The 25,218-nt window shown below is 36.6% G+C and overlaps 2 protein-coding genes across 6 annotated transcripts in view; one reads left to right on the top strand and one right to left on the bottom strand.

The window, feature by feature from the left end:
* Window positions 1-11,201: 11,201 nt before the first annotated feature.
* On the top strand, window positions 11,202-13,527 carry LOC121993252 (gluconokinase-like). 2 transcript variants are annotated; one of them, XM_042547971.1, is made up of 4 exons: window positions 11,202-11,324; window positions 11,485-11,527; window positions 12,619-12,698; window positions 12,876-13,527. In XM_042547971.1, exons 1-4 carry the CDS (start codon window positions 11,300-11,302, stop codon window positions 13,328-13,330), a joined length of 603 nt encoding a protein of 200 aa, XP_042403905.1. In that variant the 5' UTR covers window positions 11,202-11,299; the 3' UTR covers window positions 13,331-13,527. The 2 variants fall into 2 exon arrangements, with proteins under 2 accessions (XP_042403905.1, XP_042403906.1); XM_042547972.1 differs by lacking the exon at window positions 11,485-11,527 and having other exon boundaries at window positions 11,221-11,324.
* Window positions 13,528-17,425: 3,898 nt separating this feature from the next.
* LOC121993250 (ribulose bisphosphate carboxylase/oxygenase activase 1, chloroplastic-like) overlaps window positions 17,426-25,218 on the bottom strand; it is a 42,479-nt gene continuing 34,686 nt past the window's right edge. Inside the window, exons 10-13 of one of the 4 annotated variants that reach the window (XM_042547970.1) lie at window positions 23,924-23,979; window positions 22,458-22,550; window positions 17,806-17,953; window positions 17,426-17,652 (exon numbers count right to left, since the gene is read on the bottom strand). In XM_042547970.1, coding sequence (XP_042403904.1) covers window positions 17,846-17,953; window positions 22,458-22,550; window positions 23,924-23,979 — 257 coding nt within the window. In that variant the 3' untranslated portion in view covers window positions 17,426-17,652; window positions 17,806-17,845. Of the gene's footprint in view, window positions 17,653-17,805; window positions 17,954-22,457; window positions 22,569-23,923; window positions 23,980-25,218 lie in introns of those variants that run through there. The other 3 variants (XR_006115141.1, XR_006115143.1, XR_006115142.1) reach the window with 3 other exon arrangements.

Below are 25,218 nucleotides of genomic sequence, written 5' to 3'. Positions count from 1 at the left end.
AAAAACTCTCCCTTGTGTGCTTCTATTCTTGATCCCTCTTCTTCGCTCGTGGCTAGTAACTTTCGAAGGAGAGGCTTGTACTCAAGGAGTTATCTTAAGTAGCTCAGCGTGGATACAAATAGAGGCGAGGTTCGACAATGTTGCTACGGTTGATTCCCTTCTCGTTATAGGTCATCCGTAAGGTATACCTAGCGTAAATTTACTTCCAGTAAAATTTTAATTATGCGATCATGTTTGACATGTTGTATCCTTGTATGCGTGTGGTGTGTGTGATATAATAATTAAGAATTATTATTATTTTATTTTTCATTGTGCATATTTACAAAACGTATTCTAGCACGCACCCGCATCGGACATATCTCAACAAGAGCATCGTCTTAGAGAAAGCTCCAAAAAAATGCAAAGTATACTTTACTAGATATTTAGAAAGATATCTTAAATATTCTTGCCAACCAAGTGAGAACCAAAATTCCTAAAGAAATCGATGATGCAAAATTTTACATTTTAGTCGATGAAATAAGAGATACATCTAACATGGAGTAGATGACTATTATATTAAGATTTATGGATATTGATGGTTTTTTACATAAGCAGTTTTTGGCCGTTGTATATGTAACTAATACAATTGCTGTAACACTTAAGAAAGAATTATCTAATGTTCTTGGTCGTTATGACTGCATATTCACAACATGCAGGGACAAGGATATGATGGTGCTAGAAATATGTGTGGTTCTTGGAATGGATTACAAGCTCTTTTCTTGAAAGATTGTTCATGTGCATATTATGTACATTGTTTCGCTCATCGACTTCAACTAGCATTAATTGTAGCTGCTGAAAAAAAGGAATCCATTTAGTTATTATTTTCAAAATTGAATTCAATTTGTAATCTCATTAATGTATCTCCTAAATGTCATGTTGAGTTACATTTTGATAAAAAAAAAAAAATTAAGTTGCACATATGATAGCTACTAGTGAACATGATACCGGTAGAGATGTAATCAAATTGACAATTTACTATGACTTGGAAAGATTCGCTGGAGTTCTAATTTTAACTCAAGTTGTTGCATGATTGATATGTATAACTTTGTGATTACCGTGTTTGAAAATATGGTGACAGATGGGTCATCTAACTCCATTGTGGTGAAGTTGGTGGTTTGTTGATTGCAATGAAGACTTTTGATTTCATATTCATATTGCACTTGATCCAAAAGATAATGAGTATAACAAATCTGCTTTGTCGAGCATTGCCAGAGAAATCTCTAGATATTTTAAATGCAAGGGACTTTGTTTCAACTACTAAAACTTCACTTCATACATTGAGAGAAGAAGGTTTTGTTATTCTACTTAGTTATATGAAAGAAGTTTGTGACAAGTATGACATTGAGATACCTCATATGGAAGCTCATTATAAATCTATTACAGGTCGTTCTTATCAATAAAATGACTCCATTACAGTTGAGCACCACTATTGATTTGATGTATTTATTGTTGCAATAAATTTTCAAATTTAAAAACTTAATAGTAGATTCAAGGATGAGACAGTCAAACTTCTTTAACTTAGTTGTGCTTTGGAACCTAAAGAAAATTTTAAACTTCGTAATGCTGATCACATTTATAGACTTGTTGAGAAATTCTATCATCTTGATTTTGATACACAAGATTTGCACCACTTGATAATGCAATTAGATTACTATAAGTTTGATATTGTTGGCCATGAAAGATTTCAGAATTTATCAACTATTTCTAAATTATGTCGAAAATTAGTTAAAGTAAATAAGTCAAGAACCTACAATTTGATTGATAGATATTTTTTTCTCATTTGTTATAGTTTATGTATAATTATATCATTTGCTTATATACAGAGACAGATCTACAGCAGGGCAGTCCTAGGCTATAGCCCAGCCCTGCTCCTCTGTCTCCCATGAAGAGCTCTCCTAAATTCTTGGCGCGATCCTTGATTCCATCTTGAGCGTGGCAGAATGGAAGACTGTAGTAGTTGAAATGAAGTTCGTTTCAGCAACAGCCGGTAGGATCTCTCCGATACTCATGATGGTAGCTTCCAAGTAGATAAAATCTGTCGCTGGATCAAAGTAAGACCAGGTAAAACATGGAGCCGCAAAGCAGATCCAAAGAAAGATGTCGTCTTTGTTGCTAGATCCAGAAGCAAAACTCATTTCTGATCTTCTTCCCTTCTTCTCTCGCAGATATAAGGAAAATGAGATGGTAAAATTAGATCTGGAAAGATCTAGTATTTTTCTTTTTAAAACAGGAAGAATCAGATCTCAAAATCTCTAATGAAAATGGACGAAAAATTAAGGAACGGAGTTAGAAGAAAGATCTAACCTTAGTGTGCTTGTGTGCATGGCTTCGATCGGAGATGTGTCTATGCAGACGGAGGTAGCTGATAGGAACTCGAGGAGAGAGCATAGAAGAGTATTTTTGATAAATTAATAAGTGATTTGATATTTTTTTAAAAAAAATAGTGCATAATTTAAATATTTAAAAATATAATTCAAATAACTTAATTCAATGAAATTAGTAATATACGAGGATAACATTTGAAATTAATATACACTATTAATGGATTGTAAGATTAAAATTAATTTTAATAACTTTAACAATTAATTATATAACATAATTTATTTTTTTTTAACTAGTCTAATTAATCTTAAATGATATAATGTATTAGATTACACAAATTTTAAATTTTTTAATAGAAAAATAACATGACAGACAATAAATATATACACAATATATTATTATAAATAGATTAAATAATTATACTAATAATCAATAAAGGAATAATAAATAATAAATTTATTTTAAAATTTAAAATGTTAATCGAAAAGATAAAATAAAATGAAATTTATTAAAGAGAAAATCTTATAAAAGAAAATTACTTTCTATGAACAATTTTTGATAAAATAATATAAAGCATAATGGGAATTTTTTAACTTAGTTTTACCATCATTACCGTGCGAATATTTTTAATAATGAAGTATGTGAAGATAGATATTTTGTAATAAAATAGAAAATAGCTTTCTTAGTAATTGTTTCATCTTTTATATTAAACAAGATAAATTTTATATTTCGCACTTCATTGAATAATGATTTTTTTTTATTGTATAAATGTATTATGTTCAAGCCCTCCTAACTCTAATTTCTGGATCTGTCCTTGCTTATATATTAAAACTAATATATTTATTTAATTAGCAAGTTAATTCGTCTTGTTTTAACTCTTTTCGTTTCTATAACAACAACATAATGAGTATTTTTAACTATGAAATATGTTAAAATAACTCTTCGTAACAATTAATGATATGGTCTATATTGAATGAGAGTTGGTTGAAAAATTTAATAATGAAATCATAATTAATGAGTTTGATTATAAGAAGAATCGAAAAGGACAACTTCAATAGCATTTTTCACTCTATATTTTAATTTTGAATGTATTAAATATTAAATACTTTTGTTTTATAGCTTTGACAAATTAATAATCATATATTTTTAATATTTTTGAATTATTTAATTTATTATATCTCGACAGTCAACCCCAGGTAAATTTAGATCCTGGTTATGCCCCTGGGCGTAGGGCAGGTAGGCAGGCGAAGGCGGGCAGCACTATGACAGGCAGCACTATGGTAGGGGACAGTTAAGGCGAGTAAATGTTGAGATCTGAATTAGGTTATTAATATTTTTTATTTCCTTCTTAACTTAATACAAATGTCATTTTATTAAAAAAAAAATAGTAGCATCTTCTTCTATGACTCTTCTGTTGCTTTTGCAGGGGGAAAATGTACGCGGTTGACAAACAATAGCGACTGCAGGTCTACAACGTTGGACAGTGGATAGTGCTACTCAAGCTCATCTTTCTCCTAACGATCTCGCCCTCGGACTATAGCTTGAAGGTGAAGCGCATTTATGAGAGAAAGGGGGTGCTTTTACACACCCTTACACCCCCTTGCCTCTGTTGGCTTAGAATCGGATAGGATAGCACACCCAAAGCACACAACACACAAGAATATATAAGAAGAATAAGACAAATAGAAATTTAACTTATGAAAGAAAACCTTACATTGAGATACCTTCTACACGTTTTTACGACCCTTTAAATACACCACAAATGATAAGAGCAAAGACTACGAGATCCATAAAAATAGGATTGGCTAACACTAAATCCATAAAAATAGGATCGACTGAGTAATAAGAAATTATCAAGAAAATAAAAAAATAAACTAACGACGTGGGGACTTAACCTTATCATGTCTGGATTATTTTCTCACATTACTCCCCCTAATCCTGACATGGTTGTAAATCACGGACGCCGAGTAGTTGTCGCATGGTAGCTAACTTCACTCCTGGCAATGCTTTAGTTAACGTATTGGCTCGTTGTTCTCCAGTATTAACGAACTCAACCACAATCTGTCCCCTTTCAATACATTCTCTGATAAAATGAAACCTGGTATCTATATACTTGCTTCGATCATGGAATACCGGATTCTTCATGAGAGCTATGGCAGATTTGTTGTCAACAAACAAGGTTACCTGCTTTGGCTCTACACCGGTTAATTCGCTGGCAAGACTCCTCAACCACAAAGCATGGTAGGCCGCATTTGCGGTTGCCATGAACTCTGCCTCACACGATTAAAGTGCCACTGTCTTCTACTTCTGTGAATTCCAGGACACCAAACTTTCATTAAAATAGAAAGTCATTCCACTTGTGTTTTTCCTCCCATCGAGATCGTCGGCTAAATCCTTGTTCAAGTAGCCAAATATACCAATTTCCTGGGGTCCCTTTATGTAAACAAGCCCAAAATAGATTGTACCTTTCAAATACCTGAGAATCTGTTTGACTACCTTGTGATGCATGATTGTAGGCCTCTCCATGTATCTGCTCGCCATTCCGACAGAATATGACAAGTCCGGCCGTGTGTATAGCAGATATCTCAAACAACCAATAATGCGCCTGTACTCCGTGGCGTCAACTGGAGTCCCTTCCAAGTCCTTATGCAAACGTGTCTTGGGTTCCATTGGATGCTTTGTGGTATTGTAGTCTGCCATCTTGAACTGAGATAGAATTTTCTTGGCATAAGCTGATTGTCTAAGTAAAATTCGACTTTTCTGTTGCTTCACTTCAATCCCTAAGTAGTAGGAGAGAATACCCAAATCACTCATCTCAAATTCTATCATCATTTGTTGTTTGAACTTGTTGATTTTCTCTGTGTTACTTCCTATCACGATGAGATCGTCGACATGCACTCCAACAAGTATACTTGCTTCTCCTTCACCTCTTGTATATACTACATGTTCTTGAGCACATTTTTTGAAGCCAAGCTCTTCCAGACTCCTATTAAAACGTATGTTCCAAGCTCGTGGAACTTGCCACAGTCCATAGAGGGCCTTGGACAACCTGTATACCTTATGTTTTTGATTTTGTACTTCAAACCCTTCTGGTTGAGTGACATATATTTCTTTTTCTAACTCTCCATTAAGAAATACTGACTTCACATCTAGATGGCGTACCTCTTAGCTTTGATTTCCCGCAAGCGCAAGAATGACTCAAATAGTGTCAAGTCTAGCGACAGACACAAATACTTCTTCAAAGTCAATGTCTTGTCTTTGTACATAGCCTTTAGCCACTAATCTTACTTTGTGCTTAACGACTTTCCCATCTGAATCTTTCTTTAATTTGAACACCCACTTTAAGCCGATAGGCTTGTGGCCTAATGGGAGCTCAGTTAGGTTCCAAGTATTGTTCATCTCAATAGATTTCAGCTCTTTCTCCATTGCTTCCTACCAGCAAGCCTCGGTTGTAGTTTCTTGATAACATGTCGGCTCTTCGGATATCACCATCATCACCTCACCCTCTTCTTCTTCATCAATACCAATCACTTCCTCAGTATTGACGTAGATATCAGCAATGGATCTAAAATGGACCGGTCCTTCATAAGACTCGGGTGAGTTTGTTATCGAAGGCGAGGAAGCTGTATGGGTGTTCGATGATGGTGTAGATGGACTTGACGCTCCTGTCATGGGTACCACGGCTACTGTCAGTGTTGTGACATCTTCCGTTGCAGCCTCAATGTCTGCTGCAACAATCACCTCGTCGGTGCCGAATGCATCCACCACCATAAACTCTGGTACCTTTTCTTCATTATTGGCACCTACATTCTATGTCCATTCATAATTTTCTCGAAACATCACATCTCTACTTACTTGTAGCTTGCCATGCCTTGGATCAAATAGACGATGAGCTTTGCAGCCTTCCTCGACACCCAAGTATACCATGGGTGAGCTTCTGTCGTCAAGTTTCTTGAGGTGAGAGGATATATTTTTCACATATGTAACACAACCAAACACTCTCAAGTGGGCGAGTTGTGGCTTTCTCCCCATCCAAGCTTCAAATGCCGTGCACTCTCCTAGCGCCTTAGTTGGGAGACGGTTTAACAGATAGATAGCATGTCTAACCGTCTCTCCCCAGAATCTTACCAACATATGTGTACCCTTGAGGAGAGATCTTGCCATGGTCATCACGGTGCGATTACGGCGCTCCACAACACCATTTTGTTAGGGTGTGTAGGGAGTCGTGAGATGTCGCTCGATTCCTTCATTTTCACATAACTGAGTGAACTCCGTGGATAGAAACTCGACGCCCCGGTCTGTCCGAAGTATTTTGATCTTGTATTTAGTCTTGTTCTCCGTCAAGAATTTGAACTTCTTGAATGCTCGGAATGCATCATTCTTTGCTGCCAATATAAACACTCACATCCCCCTTGTGAAATCATTAACAATCAAAAGAAAGTACTTGTTACCAGCTAGTGTACATGGTGAGATTGACCTGCAAATATCAGCATGGAGAAGTTCCAACGACTTCTCTGCTCTATAGTTTGCTTGGCACGAGAATGGCGACCTTGCATGTTTGGCGATGACACACACCTCGCAAAGCTTGTTCGGCTGGGGCAATGGAGGCACATCAACCGCCAATTTCTTCTCCCCTAACAGCTTCAAGTCATGGAAATTGACATGTACGAGCCTTGTATGTCATAACCAGGTTGGGTCTTCTAGGCTTGCTAGCAGACATACTTGCTTGAATGTCTTCAAGGTTATCTTGTACAAGCGATTTTATGTTCGCTTTACCAGCATTAAAAGCTTCCCGCTCCTATCAATCACCTTCATGGTATCTTTTTCCATGTGCACCTTGTTCCCAGTTTTTGTCAATTGATCGAGACTTATGATATTACTACAAAGTTTCGGAATGTAGTATACCTCGTGGAGAGCCTTCCGATCGCCGTTCTTGTATTCGAACACAACCGTCCCCTTGCCCATAATCTCAATGGTTGATCCATCGCCAAACCCCACCCTCCCGGTGATGGTTTCATCTAGTTCTTGAAACTTCTCGCAATGACTAGTCATGTGATTGTTGGCACCGTTGTCAAGGTACCAGACGTCTTTATCTCCTTTATTAACGCAACGGTACATCTCCGGTAGCAACCTATCTTCACTGAGCAGATCATATCCTGCCGCTCACGCCTAGTGTCAGGCTCCTCGTGGGACACGGTCATCATCAGTGCTGACTCTTCATCGGTGGCGCAAGTGAGGTGAGCCTCATCATCACGACGCTTGTTGTAGCATTCGGACGTAAAATGTCCCATTTTCTCACAATTGAAACACTTTATACGACTCTTGTCACTAGTGCCTCTGTCGTTGCTGCTAGTGCCTCCTGCACAGTCTTGGCTCGGCGTACCACGACCACGACCGCACCCCCACCCACGCCATTTGCCATGACTAGGCTTGCTAGACCCACACCCCTTGCCTCCCAATGAAGTGTCCACGTTGCTCTCCTTCTGTCGTATTTGTCATGCGACATGAGTAAATAGGAGCTCACCTTCAGTGTCGTTGGTGTTGCCGTGTAATCGTAGTGTTCGTTCCTCGTACGCCTTCAGTCGTCCAATAGTCTCCTCAAATGGTATCATCTCAAGATCGTGAAACTGCTCAATACTGACAACAATAGGGAAGAACTTATCAGGGACAGAATCAAGCAACTTCTTTACCAAAGAGGAATCTTCAAGCGTGGCACTAAGAGTGGAGAACTTGCTACTCATGGCGCTGAGTTTGCCAGTAAAATCATCAATCGTCTCGGTCTCCTTCATCCGGAGGGCGTCAAACTCGCTCTTCAACATTTGTACGTATGCCTTCTTCACCCAATCACTACAAGGTACCTCGTTTTGAGGTCGCCCCAGACTTCCTTCGCCGTCTTCTTTTTTGCAATCTGGAGAAGGATCTCTTCGGGGATACATTGCAAGATGCATGCACGCACCTTGTTGTCCTTCTTTGTATCTACTTGAGCTCCTTCCATCGGCTCCACCTCCTCCCTAACTCCATGGGCATCAAGAATCACCTCTGTCTTATTGTCCACACAGTGTAATTGTGAGGGCTTAGCATCGGATAGGGAAATGACACTCCGCCGTTCTCCTTTGCAGCAACTTGTGGATGCCAGACATTTTTGTGGAATCGTGGATTCTTGGGTGTTCTATACTACCAAAGCTTTTATACCAGATGTTGGCTTAGAATCGAATAGGATAGCACACCCAAAGCACACAACACACAGGAATATATAAGAAGAATAGGACAAATAGAAATTTAACTTATGAAAGAAAACCTCACATCGAGATACCTTCTGTTGGTGCAATCAACCTAGGTTTTGATGTGTGTGTCAAAGAGTTTAAGTTAGACTTTCATATGTATTTGATATGTGTTTGAGTCTTGCAGGACTTTGTGGAACACATGAGAATTTGGTGCGGCCAAGTGTGGGAAGCTCATCCAAGGGCTCGGATCGTTGAGGCGGTAAAGGGTGGTGTGGAAGACATCCGAAGGACCGCAAGACGAGGAGTAATGGAGTGGAGCCGAGGGAAGTGGACTTCAAGGCAGCGTGAAGGATGGCACGGAGAGGAGCCGCGAGCTCGGGTGCATCTGAGGGACGAAGGCCGAGGAAGAGGACTTCAAAGGCGACTCCGGAAAGGATGAGAGGAGTAAATGTACTGGGACCAGTCGACTGGTCTTAGGACCAGTCGACTGATCCAGCTTCACAGAATGCACAGAAGCATTCTGTGCTTGTCGACTAAGGGGACCAATCGACTGGTCCTAAGACCAGTCGACTGGTACATGACCGTTGGCAGAAAACGGGCTCTAAAGAGAGCCGTTGGCGTTGCCTAACGGCTAGCACCAGTCGATTGGTGCATGGACCAGTCGACTGGTGTCAGGGTTTGAGTTGATTGGTGATCAACTCTTTCCTCTTATTTAAGGGGAGCTTTGGGGCATTGAAGGGGTTACTGATACTCATTGTAAACCTTCTGAATCTTGCCCAAAGCTTCCAAGCCAACTCTCTTCCTTCTAACCCTAAGTTTCATCTTGTAAAGAGGAAGAGAACTTTGTGAGAGGTTTGCTCCACCGAGAAGGAGAAGCTTTAGCCGGAGATTGCCGGGGACTGATCCACCAAGGGATCAAGGGCTCGTCCACCTCAAGGACACGTCGTGGAGTAGGAGCAAGCAATCTCCGAACCACGTTACATCGAGCGTGTTAGCGTTTGTATTCTCGTTTGTGGTTCATTGTTTTAGTTTCTATATTTCCGCTTGCGCAAACTAACGTACTGTAGAGAAGAAATCGATTTGGGGGTGGCCTAGCTATCCAACCCCCCTTCTAGCCGGCCACCGATCCTCCAACACCTTCTACACGTCTCTACGACCCTTTAAATACACCACAAATGATAAGAGCAAAGACTACGAGATCCATAAAAATAGGATCGGCTAACACTAGATCTTTAAAAATAGGATCGGCTGAGTAATAAGAGATTATCAAGAAAATAAAAAAACAAACTAACGACGTGGGGACTTAACCTTATCATGTCTGGATTATTTTCTCACAGCCTCTGCCACTACCCTCGACGATATGACATCGACCCTCACCGCACCCTCCCTTGAGCCTCCCTCATTCGTCGTGAGGCCTGCGACGAAGCTAGGGTTTCACTTTCCCTGTGCCTCCCTCTCTCGCCGCGATGAAGCTCCATTGCCGGTAAACATAAATGTTAGATAGAAAAAACTTTTAGAGGATAATTGAATTTTGATCTGTAAGTTTTCTTTCTAAATTAAATTTGCAGATCGAAAAAGTAGCTTCCCCTATTGATTTTATCCGCTACGTCCTCTCTTGTTACGATGAAGCTCCCTTGTCATTAAATACTCATGTTTTTTATTTTCTTGTTAATCATGTTTTATTTATGTCATTTTATCATTTATCCATATTTTTTATCATAAAATTTACCTTTGGTTGCAAAATCTTGCGTATGTAAACAAAGCCTCCTCTTTGAGTATGTTCGGCATAATATTAACAGAACCACTTACATGGAAATTGGTTAAAGTCAGGTTGCCAGTGAATGTTATATTTATTGGGATGCTTATCACAAGTATGTTCAGGTATGTTACAAGTCTCAAGAGCAGAGATTATTCACTTTATTCTTCTTGAGACAGTTAAATACAGGTTATATCTGCTATCATTTCTTTAGATTAAAATATTTTGAAAAAAAATTGAATATGATACTATTTTCGATGATGCTTTTTTTTAAAAGTGCATCACGAATAGATTTTAAATAAGTTACTTATATTTTTTATAGGCGTAAATATTCTACGATGAACGATGTAAAAATTTATTTTTAAAAATAGTGCTCGGAAGATAAAATTGAAACATAATTTATAGTTTCACTCAGGATCTTTAAATAACATGGCTGACTTTGTCTTACGTTGCACTATTATTTGGATCTAATATATCCTTATGAAATCTAATTTATAAACCTAGATACTAATTTATCTGTATTTATAAATTATATTACCCATGTAAGTCATGTGTGCAATAACTAATAATATGATTAAGATTACATTTTCAATTTCAATTGTGCTCAGATAATTTTAGTGTAAAATTAGTATATATATAATATATTGTTATATTAAAATATTATTATAATTTTTTTTAACTTAGTTCATCACTATTATAATATTTTATTAAATTTATTATATATATTTAATAGTTTTAATGAAAATTACTAATTTTTATCCAAAATTATTATAACACAGACAGCAATTCTACCAAAATAATATTAAAAAAATCTTATATTTTAACATTTAATTAAAATATGCGATATTAAATTAGTACAAGGTGCACATTTTAGTATGTATGAAATCATAAAAAAATACAGAATTATATTCGGCACCTGCATCAATTGTTTCTCTCTCCACCGCCTTCGCCCTCTGCCATGGCTTCCGATCCGAAATCTTCCGGTGAGTAATCTTCTCTCTCGATCATTTCTATCGATCGCGGGCTTTGTCTGCCTTTACTCCTCCTTTTTATGAGTTCCATCTGGCGTTGGCCCTCGATTGTTTATCTGCGTAATAAATTCCCATTAGGTTTGCGATTGAGCTTGTAGCTATATTCTCTCAGGACTAGCATTTGTGATCATGGGAGTTAGCGGCACCGGGAAATCGTGAGATCTTCATCATCATTTTCCTTTCACTGCCGCAAGATGCTATTTTGTTCCATTTATTATGTATCCAGATGCAGATCGCTCTTCTTGCTTACCGCCCTTGCAAATTTCGAGTTTTATCACTCTTTTTTACGGCTACGATCATTCTGATCGAGAGCAGAAGCAAGCCTTTTTGATTTGTTGTATGGAGTATTAGGGATTTCGGTATTGTTAAGACTAAGAAATTCAAAACGTGAAATCTGATGATACAAGTGGTAGGAATATATCACAACTGTTTTTTTTTAATGCCCATCTGAAAGTTTGTATAGATTTATCTTTCTTGTTTCGGTACATTTGTGTTGGAAGTTTAGGCAAACATTGCTGGCATAGAGGTGGTAGACATTTTTTGGAGCTTATAGGGATATGAACGATGCTTCTAATGGAAATTGGGTAGGAGAAGAGTGTCTCTAATACCAAAATTCGTTGGAAGATTTGGGTAGTATAAGATCAAGAAGAGCAAGACAAGTTTAAATGGAAAAACTTGATTTCGTTGCTTTGCACATCACATTCATGTTCCAAATTTGCATCCCCTTAGATAGACCTTTAGGATAATTTTAGAAATCTAGATAGCACAAAAGACTCATCAATGATTACGATTCGCAAGACATGGAGAAGACATCAGGCACACAAATTTCAAAATGCATGGAGTTCTTTGATTCAAATAACCAGTTCTTCCTTTTCAGCTCTCTCATGGATGCTTAGGTATTGGTGAAGTTTGACTTCTTGCAACTGCGAATTACACTTCAATAATTTAGTATCAAGTTCAAGAACAAACCATGGATCATATCGTATATATTGCTTTAAACTTCAAATTCAGTATAAAAGTTATGCTAGACATAAGAAAGAGTTCCAAACACCATAATTTGCACAGTCAAGAAACAAGCTTGCGTGCTAGAAGATATTGCTAAAAAATAACAGAAAGATAAACTAAAATTTCAGGGTTACATGCTTGAAGCTTTATGCAAATAAAACAGTGTTTCTCCTTTTCAGTATTTCTATTTTTAGTTTCTTGTTTGCTAATGTGAACACTTGTATTTGCTATGTCCTAACAGGACTGTTGCTGAGATGCTTGCAAAGACATTAAATTGTAGCTTTCTTGAAGCAGATGACTTCCACTCCAAGGCAAACAAAGGTAAAATCTTCTTTCGTCACAAATACGTTCCTTGTAGCTACACTGAATCATAAGGATATGGAGTTTTATCATGCTTCATCCCATGTATACAAAACTATTTGCTAAGCAAACGATTTCAACTTGGATTTTTTTTCCTCACTGATGGGTATCATAACATCCTTTCTATCTGCAACATAGAGAAGATGAGAAATGGGATTCCACTTACAGACGAAGACCGGTTCCCATGGCTTGAATGTCTTCGAGATGCTATTAGGATCATCATGATCTCTGGCAAAAGCATAGTACTCACTTGCTCTGCGCTGCAGAAGAAGTACAGAGAGATCCTCCGGTCTTCTGACCCAGATTACAAGGCAGGCCAGTATTCTAATTGCAGGGTTAGATTTATATGCTTGGAGGCTCCAGTGGAAGTAATTGCTGATAGGATAAGGAGTAGATCAAAAGAAGGGAAACATTTCATGCCTGTTTCCCTTTTGCAGTCCCAACTGGATTTGCTTCAGATAGATGAAGTTGAAGGAATAACCAAGGTGGATGCCACCACAAGCCTGGAAACCATCATGGATACTTTGCTACAAGCCTTGTCCAAGCACACCGGCAGCCCTCTTCAAGTAGCTACTTCAACTTCACTTCGATGAAGACAAGCTCACAGCTACTCTTTGAAGCTGTCTTGTAAGAATAAAGTTTCACCATTGTAATTCTTGATTAAAGTAATTGACACAGTATACCTGTTAAAGAGGAGTGCCTATTGGCAACCTGGTCATTTCTTGCTCAAGATACACTACTATTGTATGGCAAGGCCTAAACTTCAACAAGGCAGTGGATACAACATCAAGCATTGTTTTGTGAAATTCCAATGTGGTGATGCACCAAGAAGCTCAAGGATGTACAAAATGAAACGTAAAATTGATGGAAAATGAATTTATATTATCTCCTAATCTTCCTAAGTTTTTTTCGAATCATTGTTTAGAATACCCTTCAACACTTGAGGAAACAAACTAATGCTGAAGTGCTGGTGCTAAGTTGATCCAACATCAAAATTGATATAACTAGATAAGTCCAACTCACATGGAAAAAAATAATATTAAACTGAAAGATGATTAATGTAAAAAACTAATATTGTTTTCTTAAAATTTCATTGCAACTAAATGAGAAGACAAACTGAAGTTAGAAATAGTCATATATCTAAACTTTTATTTTAGTCTAGTCTCTCAAACATGAAATTAAACACCTATTCACTAAAGACAATTATCAAATTGAAAATTATGAATAGTTCCATTGTCTATTATATAAAATGATACTCTTCCTCAGCTTTAAGATGTTGTAAGTATCTTTAATTTGTATCAAGCACAAATAATGTTGTCAATAAAGAATTCTTAATGAAAAAAGAATTATTAGTAAATGTTATTAAGAAATTTAGCATCTTTAAAAAAGATAGTCTAGTGTATAAAATTTTTGCCAATGCCACTTTTGGAGAATGATCAAATCATATTGAATGTATTATACAGTCTTATTTTATGTAGAGGTTGTTTTTATGATTCAAATCTTGACCATAAAATCAGACTCTAATTGAAATTACCAATATGAAATAACATTGACAAACATGACAATATTTGGTGAGTTGCTCCCTATTATCATACATGCAAGACTTTTGAACGAAATATCCAAGTAAAAGGTCCAATGGGATACGTCCTAAATGCATAAAAGTACCTCCATTCCCATAATAACTGAAATAATTGAATCAATAAAATAATTTAATGAAAATAAAAATTATTTAGACGGATTCAATTAAGTACAGTAAAATAATATAAACATACAAAAGACTTAACAATTGAACATTCAAGTAATTCATCAACTAAATCAGAAATATAAATATATACAGTAATTATAAAAAAAATATGACTTTTAATTCTAATTTTTTCTTTTCAGAAAACTTCTCGAGGTGAAAAAACTTTATAAAAATATAATCTAAAAAGTTAAGCATAATAAAATAAATATGGTAACACAAAAATAATAAAATGTTACTTTAGTTGTTACTGATTCAAAATGAAATGCGAGTTATAACTTGCCACAACACAAAAGGCGAGAAAACACTTCAATCACAAGGATAAAAATGTATTATGGGTTGATGAGTGATTTGAAAGTTCTGCCTAGATGCTCTTTATATAACCCTTCTTTGGTTGCCTAGACTTGAAAGATATTCTGGTCGCCCATACTATCCGGTCATCCCAACCCAGATAGGGTTGCTTAGACCCTTTGATTTCCATTGTCAAGAGTTATCATCAGCTAATCGTCCGGACTCCCTCCATTTGCCTAGAACCGTCGAACCTTGCTTTCCTGCAATGTTACACATAATGGGTATGATAGAAAATATAAAGTTACTTACACTTAATTTGGATCTAGACATGTTGACTCATCTAGATTGAGTTGTCAACCTATAACTCCAAGCTAATCCCATTTGAACTTGTTTGTCAAGCTTTAGTTCCTAGCTTACTCCACTTGGTCATCTCTGCCAAGCTTCAGCTCCCAGCTTACTCTACTTAATTATGTCCGCCAAACTTTTAGGTATTGTCTGTCAAACTTTCAACTCCCAGCTTACTCCTCTTGGTTTTGTCTGGCAAGCCTTCAACCCCTAACTAGCGCCACTTGGACTTGATTCATTTAACTTAGTTAGGATTTCTTTACTTGGTTTCCCATCAAAACTTAGCTTATGTCTAACTCTCAGGGGGCGTTTGGTTCTTGGTTAGGAATAGGAATCGGAATGAGAATCATTATATAGTAGAATGAGAATGAGTATGAGCATGAATATCACTCTTAAAAGCAATGTTTGGTTAGTTGTATATTTTCTATCGGAATAAATCAAAATTTCCTTTTTTACCCTTAAAAAAAATAAGAGAAAAAATTAGATGTGAGAAAAATATGATGAAAGAGAATGATGAGAGAGAAAGGATGATGAGAGAGAAAGTGTGATGAGAAAGAATGAAGAGAGAGAAAGTGTGATGTGAAAGAATGAAGAGAGAGAAAGTGTGATGAGAGAAAATGAGAAAAGAGAGTGTGGTAGGAGAGAGCATGATGAGAGAAGATGAGATAGAAAAAATGATGTGAGAGAAAGTACGATGGGAGAGGATGAAGAGATAGAAAATATAATGAGAAAAAATGAAGAGAGAGAGTGTGATGAGAGAGATTGAGGAGAGAGAAAGTATGGTGAGAGATAAAGTATGATGAGAGAGAAAGTGTGATGAAAAAAAGAAAACATTGAGTGTGATGGGAGAGATTGAGGAGAGAGAAAGTATGATGAGAGAGAAAGTGTGTTGAGGAAAAAAAAGGAGTGTGACAAGAGAGATTGAGGAGAGAGAAAGTGTTATGAGAGCGAAAGTGTAATGAGAAAAAAAAAGAAAAGGGAGTGTGATGGGAGAGATTGAGGAGAGAGAAAGTATGATGAGAAAAAAAAGGAAGAGAGTACGATGGAAGAGATTGAGGAGAGAGAAAGTATGATGAGAGAGAAAGTGTAATGAGAAAAAAAAAGGAAAGAGAGTGTGATAGGAGAGAGAAAGTGTGTGATAAAATGATGAGAGAGAACAAGGAGAGAGAAGTGATATGAAAGAAAAAATAAATAAATATATTTTGATATTTGATATTAAAGGAGAAAACTTTAGTTTTAGCTCAAGGGTATTTTTGGAATAAGGGAATATTTTGATTGATGAAAATAGGGTAATGACTCATTGAAAGGGAGGTGCATGGGAATGAGTTATTACCCACTTTCAAAGATTCATTCCCTTATTTGCATTCCTATTCCTATAATCCAAACATTAACAATGACAATCAATGATTCTCATTCCCATTCCCCACTCCTATTCCCCTAAACCAAACGCCCCCTCAATCTGATCTTCAGATGTCTAACTCTACTAGAATTTAAGTCATTATTTGATTCACAACTAAGACTTTAATACCACTTATCAAATAATCTACTTCTACACACACTTGACACTAACTTATTAAATTATAACAAATCTACTTTTAATCTTAATCATACAAAACTCTAGATTATATATCGTGCCATCGGCACCAACAACCATGTCGGTTTTACACAGTAGCGTTCATGCAAAGTTGTGCACTCGAGAATCGTTGGAGTGATACGTGGGTGGAAAGTGGGGGTGTGTATGGCCCAAGTAGCTCGAGTGTAGCAAACAGTGTTTGTGAGTGGGCTAACAGAGGAGAAATATACCTTGAGGCGTGTAAGGATATTGTTGTCTTGATATCATCTAGTGGCTAGCGCATTAAATATTATCATCATAAAATTTGATATTTGAATTTCGATAAAATCGAGATAAATACCTCCCTTATATACTAATCAATATTCTAAAAACTAATAACCGACCATAATTTATCTCCTCTATGTTGATCATAAAATAGATTGATGGAGACACATAGGACGAGAGTATTCGCCTTCTGCCATACCGTGTAGGGGCATTGTTAGTCTGCACCAAAACTGCTCAATGTAGGTGCGCAAACATCAATGAATTTCCACACGACAAAGAAAGGAAATGGAGCCGCATGGAAGAGTTTGGGCGTTGTCGTGGAAGCTGGCTCCACTCAAGCGCAAACTGGAATGTTGCGGCAGTCACGAGGCTTGAGTACGCCAAAGGAATATAACTAGATAGCGGAAAAAACCATTGGGATTTACTACCCTTTACAGTCTCCTTTATCAATTTTTATTATTCATCATTGCTAAGTGATACTTAATCTAGTATTATTATTAAAGTTACACTATAAACTGTGTTACATGATAATTACAATTATCTAACATTTTATTGTTCTCAAAGATATTATATCGACAGATATTCATAGAAAGGTAGTTAACAAAGGAAGAATGATCTTGAAACTTTGCCATGGTATGGATTGTCACTTCTGACACTAGTTCCTTGCCTCCATCGCATATCAAAAGCCCAAATTATAGCATCTGAAGCAGGAAAAACAAAGGTAATTATTAGAACTATCTCAACTAATAATAACTATAATAATATCCACGAGCTTTTCCATTTAATTGCGTGCAATATCCATCTGCATTTGCAAATCTGGAGGACAAATTTTGCCAAAAAAATTAGAAACTCACCAACAAATTTGTAGTGTCAGCCTTCGCAGAACTGAGCTAGCTAGTCATCTATGTTCTTCATATATTCTTTCGAAAGTCTGGAATTCGTAATCAAAACCTGCTCGTTGACGAGAGAGTGTCCTGACTCTAGCAAGGCCTCCACTGATTGCTGCATCCAATACGTGTATAGAGGTTTAACTCAGGATACCAATATAAAGTAAAACAATTTGATCCATAAAAGAAAAGAAAAGAAAACTATCATGAACAATTTGATACATTCATCGCAGATGCATGAACAAAATACTACTTGACCCCACAGATCATCCGAGTTGGTATGTAGTGGGATGCTTGCCACATGAGGTCGCGGGGTCGAAACTCAGGGTAGTCGGGGCGTAAATCCCCGGTCCCTGTGCAACTCACCCCACCTGCCACATGCTCACTCAGGATGCTGTGATTTACCTCCCTCGTGATGGCCTTGGGTCGGGTGCGGCGGGGGCGCTGGGGGCGAGCGATTTCGCCTTTTGCCACATGAACAAAATACTACTTTTCATCACTTGCTCAAGAGCTGAAGCTAATGGAGCATTTCATCTCCCACAGGCAAACAGAAAATTTGATTAAACCAATTAGATAGTCCTACAATTGTGTTTGAATCCAAGTTGTCACTAGATTAATTATTATCTGAATTGTTTCCAAAAGCTGATTCTCTAATAATAAAAAAAAGGTAAAAGGAAAATTCCTCTTGACACACTTTAGATGCATGTCGAAGCATGTCGAGACAATACAATGACAAAATTGTACCATCTTGATTGGGGACCTAAACTGTGTAGAATGAATGGCATTTTAAACCTTGATTTGAGTTAATAGGGTATTAGGTATATTTAGTTAATCCCAACTTTACAATTCTAAATTTAAGTTTCTACCAGGAGTCCTATATATATACTAATGTAATTATCATCTCAGATTAATACACAACAACAACAACAATCAAGCATTTTCCCACTAGGTGGGGTCGGCTATATGAATCCTTTTACGCCATTGAGCTCTATCTCCTATTATATCATCATCTATATTTAAATAAATTTTATCTTATTTTATTGTTGCTAACCAAGTCTTTTTGATCTTCCTCTTCCTCGTTTGATATGCATGTTTATCATAGTTTCACATCGCCTAACTGGAGCATTTATTGGTCGTCTAAGTACATGTCCGCACCATCTTAAACGTGTCTCTCGGAGTTTTTCCTTAATAGATGCAACTCCGACTTTCTCTCTAATGCTCTCATTTCTTATTTTGTCCATCTTCGTATGCCCACACATCCACCTTAACATCCTCATCTCTGCAACTCTCATCTTCTGCTCGAGTCATAGCCCAACATTCAGCTCCATATAACATAGCAGGTCTAACTGCGGTTTTATAGAACTTACCTTTAAGTTTAAGAGGTACTTTACGGTCACATAAAACACTCGACGCTCCCCTCCATTTCACCCATCCTGCTTGTATTCTATGTAAGACATCTCTCTCAATCCCTCCATCATTTTGTAAAAATGATCCTAAATATTTAAATCACTCGGTTCCAGGCAACTCGTCCTCTCCTATCTTAACAATTGTTTCATTACTTCTAATATTGCTAAACTTAAATTTCATATATTCTGTTTTTAATCTACTAAGCTTAAAACCTTTCCCTTCTAGTGTTTCCCTCCAAGATTCTAGCTTAGCATTTACTCCTTCACGTGTCTCATCTACCAAAATAATATCATCTGCAAACAACATGCACCACGGTACTGTGTCTTGAATGTGCGCAGTGAGTTCATCCATAATTAGTGTAAAAAGATAGGGACTTAGAGCTGATCCTTGATGTAACCCTATCTTTATTGGAAATGCTTCCACCTGAAGTCTTTACTCTGGTCATTACATCCTCATACATATCCTTAATTAGTTCAATATATGTTACGTTAACGCCTCTCTTTTCTAGAATTCTCCATATAATTTCCCTTAGGACTCTATCATATGTGTTTTCTAGGTCAATGAATATTATGTGTAAGTTTTACTTGTATTTTCGATACTTTTCAATTAGTTGCCTGAGAAGATATATAACTTCTATTATCATCCTTACAAGTATAAATCTAAATTGATTTTAGTCATCGTAGTCACATTTCTTATTCTTTTTTCTATTACTCTTTCTCAAAGTTTCATGGTATAACTCATTAGTTTAATACCCTAGAGTTTGCACAATTTGTACATCTCCTTTATTCTTATATAAGGGTATTTTTAATATCATGTTAAATAATTTTGTAAGTCATTCAATACCTTGTTTCCCTAAGCACTTCCATACCTCTATTGGAATATCATCTGGTCCAACGGCTTTTCCATTGTGCATCTCATTTAAAGTTTGTTTTACTTCTGAAGTTTGAATTCTACGATAAAAATTAAAATTTCGATGCTCATTTGACCTAATTAAATTACCCAAGTTAAGTTGGTCTCCTAAACCTTCATTAAAAAGTTGATGAAAATACCTCTTCCACCGCTCTTTTATTTCTCCATCGCCTACTAATACCCTATTACATTCATCTTTAATACATTTTATTTGGCTAAGATCTCTTGTTTTTCTTTCTCTCACTTTAGCTATTCTATAAATGTTTCTTTCCCCTTCTTTTGTATCCAATTTTTGATATAACCATTCAAAAGTTTCATTTTTTGCTTCACTCACCACTTTCTTAGCTTCTTTCTTGGCTATTGTATATTTTTTTAAGTTTTCCTCATTCTTACAAATATATAATTCCTTATAAGCTATTCGTTTTTCCTTCACTTTCTCTTGTACTTTCTCATTCCACTACCAAGATTCTTTACTTAGCGGTGCATGCCCCTTTGACTCACCGAGGACACTCTTAGCTACTATTTTCAACTTTGATACCATCTTATCCCATGTTGTATTAGAGTCATCGTATATTTCACCTAATGCTTGTACTTCTACCTTCTCCTTAAATATATGTTGCTTCCCATCCTTTAACTTCCACCACTTAATTCTAGGAATTGTATATATTTTCTTTCTATTGATACTATGTTTAAGACGTATATCCAACACTACTACCCTATGTTGGGTAGTTAAGCTTTCTCCAGGGATTAATGCAATACAATATTTCTTTTCCCAAACCTAAACCTTAAAAGATAAAGACACCGTTAATAATATAGCATTCAGAGATCAATGATGGGATAAGATCATAGTTGGGACTATAGATTAAAATCTTGTTCCAACTCGCCCGATATGGGTGAAATGTTTCGGTCTGCTCACGGACCGGGACCGGCACCAAAATGACTCTGGAGCACCGTGCCTCGAGGCCCCGTGGGCGGGGTGCGCTGGCCCAACGACGGGTCCCGAGGCATTGCGCAGGCCTGGTGACATGTCCGGAGGCGTAGCTCAAGTCCGACGATGCATCCGAAGACGTCGCGCAGACCCGACAACGGCGTCTGAAGGCGTCACTTGGGCCCATCGACATGTCCAGAGGCATCGTGTTGGCCCGGCGACGTGTCAGGACGCATCGTGTGCAGGCCGAAACAAGGGGAAATCTTAATTTAATTTATTAGTTTTAATCAACTCCTAGCTATGATCGAGATAATTTAAATAGGTTTAATTAAAGTCTGAGAAAATTATCCCATTAATTTAATATATATATATATATATATATATATATATATATATATATATATATAATTTAATTTTTAAATATTTATATTATTTTTTATTTTTAGTTAATATATTTTATATTTGAAAATATTGAAACTATGTCGGCACGACACGATACGATACCGAAATCGTATCATTCTGATCGAGACCGGAACCTTGGCACGACTCAAGATTTTAAACCATAGTTAGGACTAAATTTTTTGTTTGTATCAATTCTATAGCTTGATTACATACATATCTTTAGCACATGATCTATAATATCATTCCATTTTCCACTTGAACTTATCAAACTAATTATTGCTGGTTAACAAAAATAAGTGATTTTTAACTTGAATTGTCAGCAACAAATAATTCTCACCATGAGTTTCAAATCCAACAATAATTTAGGCGAGATTACTTCCTACTAGCTTCAAACGATACTTATTTCTAAGGCTATTTTTCAAGCAGTAAATGCCACTTTCATACAAATCATTACAAAACCAATTGCTTGATGGATTTGGGTAGTGAGCAATTGAACATCTATAGAAGTAGGCTTCTAGGCAGCAAAGTTAGAATAAAAAGTATATCATTTGCAGTAACATTAGGATAGCTGGACAAAGAAAGTCAAGTCAGTTGTTAATTTGGGTTTCAATCAATTTTACTTTCTGAATTCAATATGCCACTATGAGCTCCTCCAAGCTCATTGGTTTGTGTTGATGGACATGCAAGGAGGATGAAGCCAGGAGTTAGGAATAAAGTATAAAAATAGGGAAGAAAACAGGATTAAACGGGAACCAGGTTGCACCCATTTGTGGCCAACTTAGCTAGCAGCCAATTTGATCTCACAAACATAATAACTAGGGTCAGAGAATGTCAAGTAGAACAATGATTGCTAATAATACTGAACATTTTTGATTGGCAACAAACTAATGAGATTGAACCTCTACTAATGATAAAGGAAAATATCATTCTGCTGCATAACATTAGAAAGTTAGGTGTGCCCATGAGTACTGACCTTGGGGGGAACAAAAGTAGGAAGCTTTGCTTTATTCTTTTCTTTAAGAAGCTTGTCACCAAGTTTTTCATGTCCACCAATCTCACTTACCCACTATAAATTAGAATTAAACTGCAAAAGTCATGCACATTGGTAATGCTAAAAATAAACAATAAGAAAAATATTCAGATTGAAGAATCATGACTGCAGAAGAGATTAACATCACACTAAAAGTCAAAAATGACTAATGGCTTTAGCATGAAGGGAAGCAAGTAGCAAATATCAAATGCTCAAGAAACAAGGCACTGATGTATGATTTGGCACACAACTCGTAATGCCCAAATGTAAAGGCTATCTCTATGTAATTCTTAGAAGAATAGAATAAAGCAGAGATGAAAGTGCACCCCTTTGCATTAAAAAAGTTTCATAACATGAAACTGCAACATAATTGCTGGTATAGATAGTTTAGAACTGCATAATTTGATTGTTCAATAGTTATGTTTGGGTAGTATATATATTGATGTATGAATTGCTTCTCTAATTGAATATTATGACTTGGATGAAACACTAATCAGGAAACTACATATTAATTTATTTCCATGCCTCTACCAATGCAGGTGATTAACCATGCACTTTGTATTGTGTAACTAAGGTGATCTTAGTATTTGCTTTTCTTATGAAAAATTGCTACTACCAATTTCGTAGGGAGTATATCTTTCATGATTCCATTACCACAACCTTATATTCCATGGCAAACTTTTGTGGCTAATACCAAGTAATGCTTGATCACATAAGAAAATTATGATCCCAGGAGAACTTGTAAAGAGTTGTATGCCCATGCTTTAGGAATTATGGTCTTTCCAACCAAGCCCTATGTTGTCAGCAAGTTCAACGTCCCATGTTGGCATGCATATTTTCGTTACTTTTTCTATCATTAATTTGTTTTTATGTAACTTCCATTATTTTTTGCCATACAAATGCTTACTAATTTTTTGTTCTGGTCTTTTTCAAGACAGAAAAAGGAACCATAGGCAATCATCTGGTGCACTTGATTATTTCAGCCATCGCTTGCCATATAACATCTTATTGAAAATTGAAAAGCATGGCATGGGTGATAGTCATTGCAGCATATACACACATGGCACATTTAAGTCATTCAAAAAAGAAAATGCCATTTCTGGTACTAAGGTGTTTGTCTGCCAGCCCAACTCTCTCTTTCTCTCTCCCTCTCTCATTTTCGGTTTTATTTTCTCTGCATTAATTTACCTAATCAATTTGCAAACAAGATAAAGCTTCTCAAAATATGTGAACCTAGAATCCAATACATACTATTTGTTGACGCTAAGATTTTGAATCACAACAGCAATGTCATGAACAACACTTGGTCACCTTTTTGAAGAATAATGTTAATAATTAATACAAAAAAATTTAACAACAGGAGATCATGGCATCTGTTTAAACAATATATAAACTTTAAATATGAACACCTTGGAGATTGCCTGATCATAAGTTCTCGACCTTAGTGCTCCATAAAAATCTAGTGCTGAAAAAGCAAATGTCGATCAACACATTTACTCTATAAAATAAAGCAGAAAAATAAGTTGCACAAATGTGGTGTTAATCTTCAATACTTGATCTCTTCCTTTACCTCCTTTGCACCCTTCCAGGACAATGATAGCCTGAGTGTACACTTATAGTTTTAGAAATAGTTGTGTTGCATACTTAGATTCACAGCTATATCAGATACGCATATCTAATGTGTGTGCTAATTGTATTAGAAAGATTCTCATTGCCAATATTTTCTCTTTTACTCGTCTTTTTTGGAATAAATAGAGAATCAAGCATATTAATCAAGTAAACTTTACAATTGATAGTCATTAAAGTTATTGGAGTTAGTAATTATAAGCCTTAGGGATTTAATCCCACATTGGATATTTAATTATAAGATTATTTTGGAGTTCGTATATATCATACAAAACCTTGTATTCTCTCTGCAGAGTGGATTCTCTCCTGGAATTAAGATGTTTCTCTTTCACCACCATAGGGGATGCCATGGATTGGATATGATGCCCCCATGGTGTAGCACAGCTGGTTGTCGTGTGGCAGCACTGCAGAAATGAATTGGATATGATGGTGCGATCATTCCTTCCACCATTATTATTAAACCTTATTTTTTTCCTCCTCTGACCCTCCTAGCCTTGTCTCCTGTCTATTCAGTGATTCTTCCCTCTTCTTTCTTGCCTATACCTGCCCAGGCAATCAATGTTGTCAAAACCATGTTACATCCTTTGGAAGTCTCCCTTTCTACACTCACATCTATGATCTCTATCCAAGTCCCAATTGGTTATTTTTGTCATTCCCTCACCCTCACTTTTAACATTTGTAACCACATATACTGTGATTCTTCTCATTGATGCCTGTTGATGTCACTGCCACCTTCAGCTGAATTTGAAAGAAACCCCTCCTTGATGCTGCCCAATGACCTGAAATCTTGTTCCTGGACTCCTATTGTTGTTTGCCGCTGCTCCTTCCATATCCAGGGAAATGAGATGGCTTCAGAAAGAAAGGGTTGAGAAACAGATGCATTCAGGAAGAAAATTGGTGAAGCAATAAGTTCAAAAGGGTTTAGGATGAGATAGACAGATTAGGAGAAAAGAGGGAAGTGAAAGGTCAATTGCTTCTCATTTGCATTCACCAATCCCATCCAGATGCACCATCACCAGCAAGTGCACTGTTATCAAATTGCTCCTTTATGGTGGAAGAGTGATATTTGTTTGAGACT

Source organism: Zingiber officinale, chromosome 6B, assembly GCF_018446385.1.
Source record: "Zingiber officinale cultivar Zhangliang chromosome 6B, Zo_v1.1, whole genome shotgun sequence".
In the NCBI taxonomy this organism is placed as follows: domain Eukaryota; kingdom Viridiplantae; phylum Streptophyta; class Magnoliopsida; order Zingiberales; family Zingiberaceae; genus Zingiber; species Zingiber officinale.
Note: the sequence above shows the minus strand (reverse complement) of the source record. Positions and strands in the feature narration are given on the sequence as shown.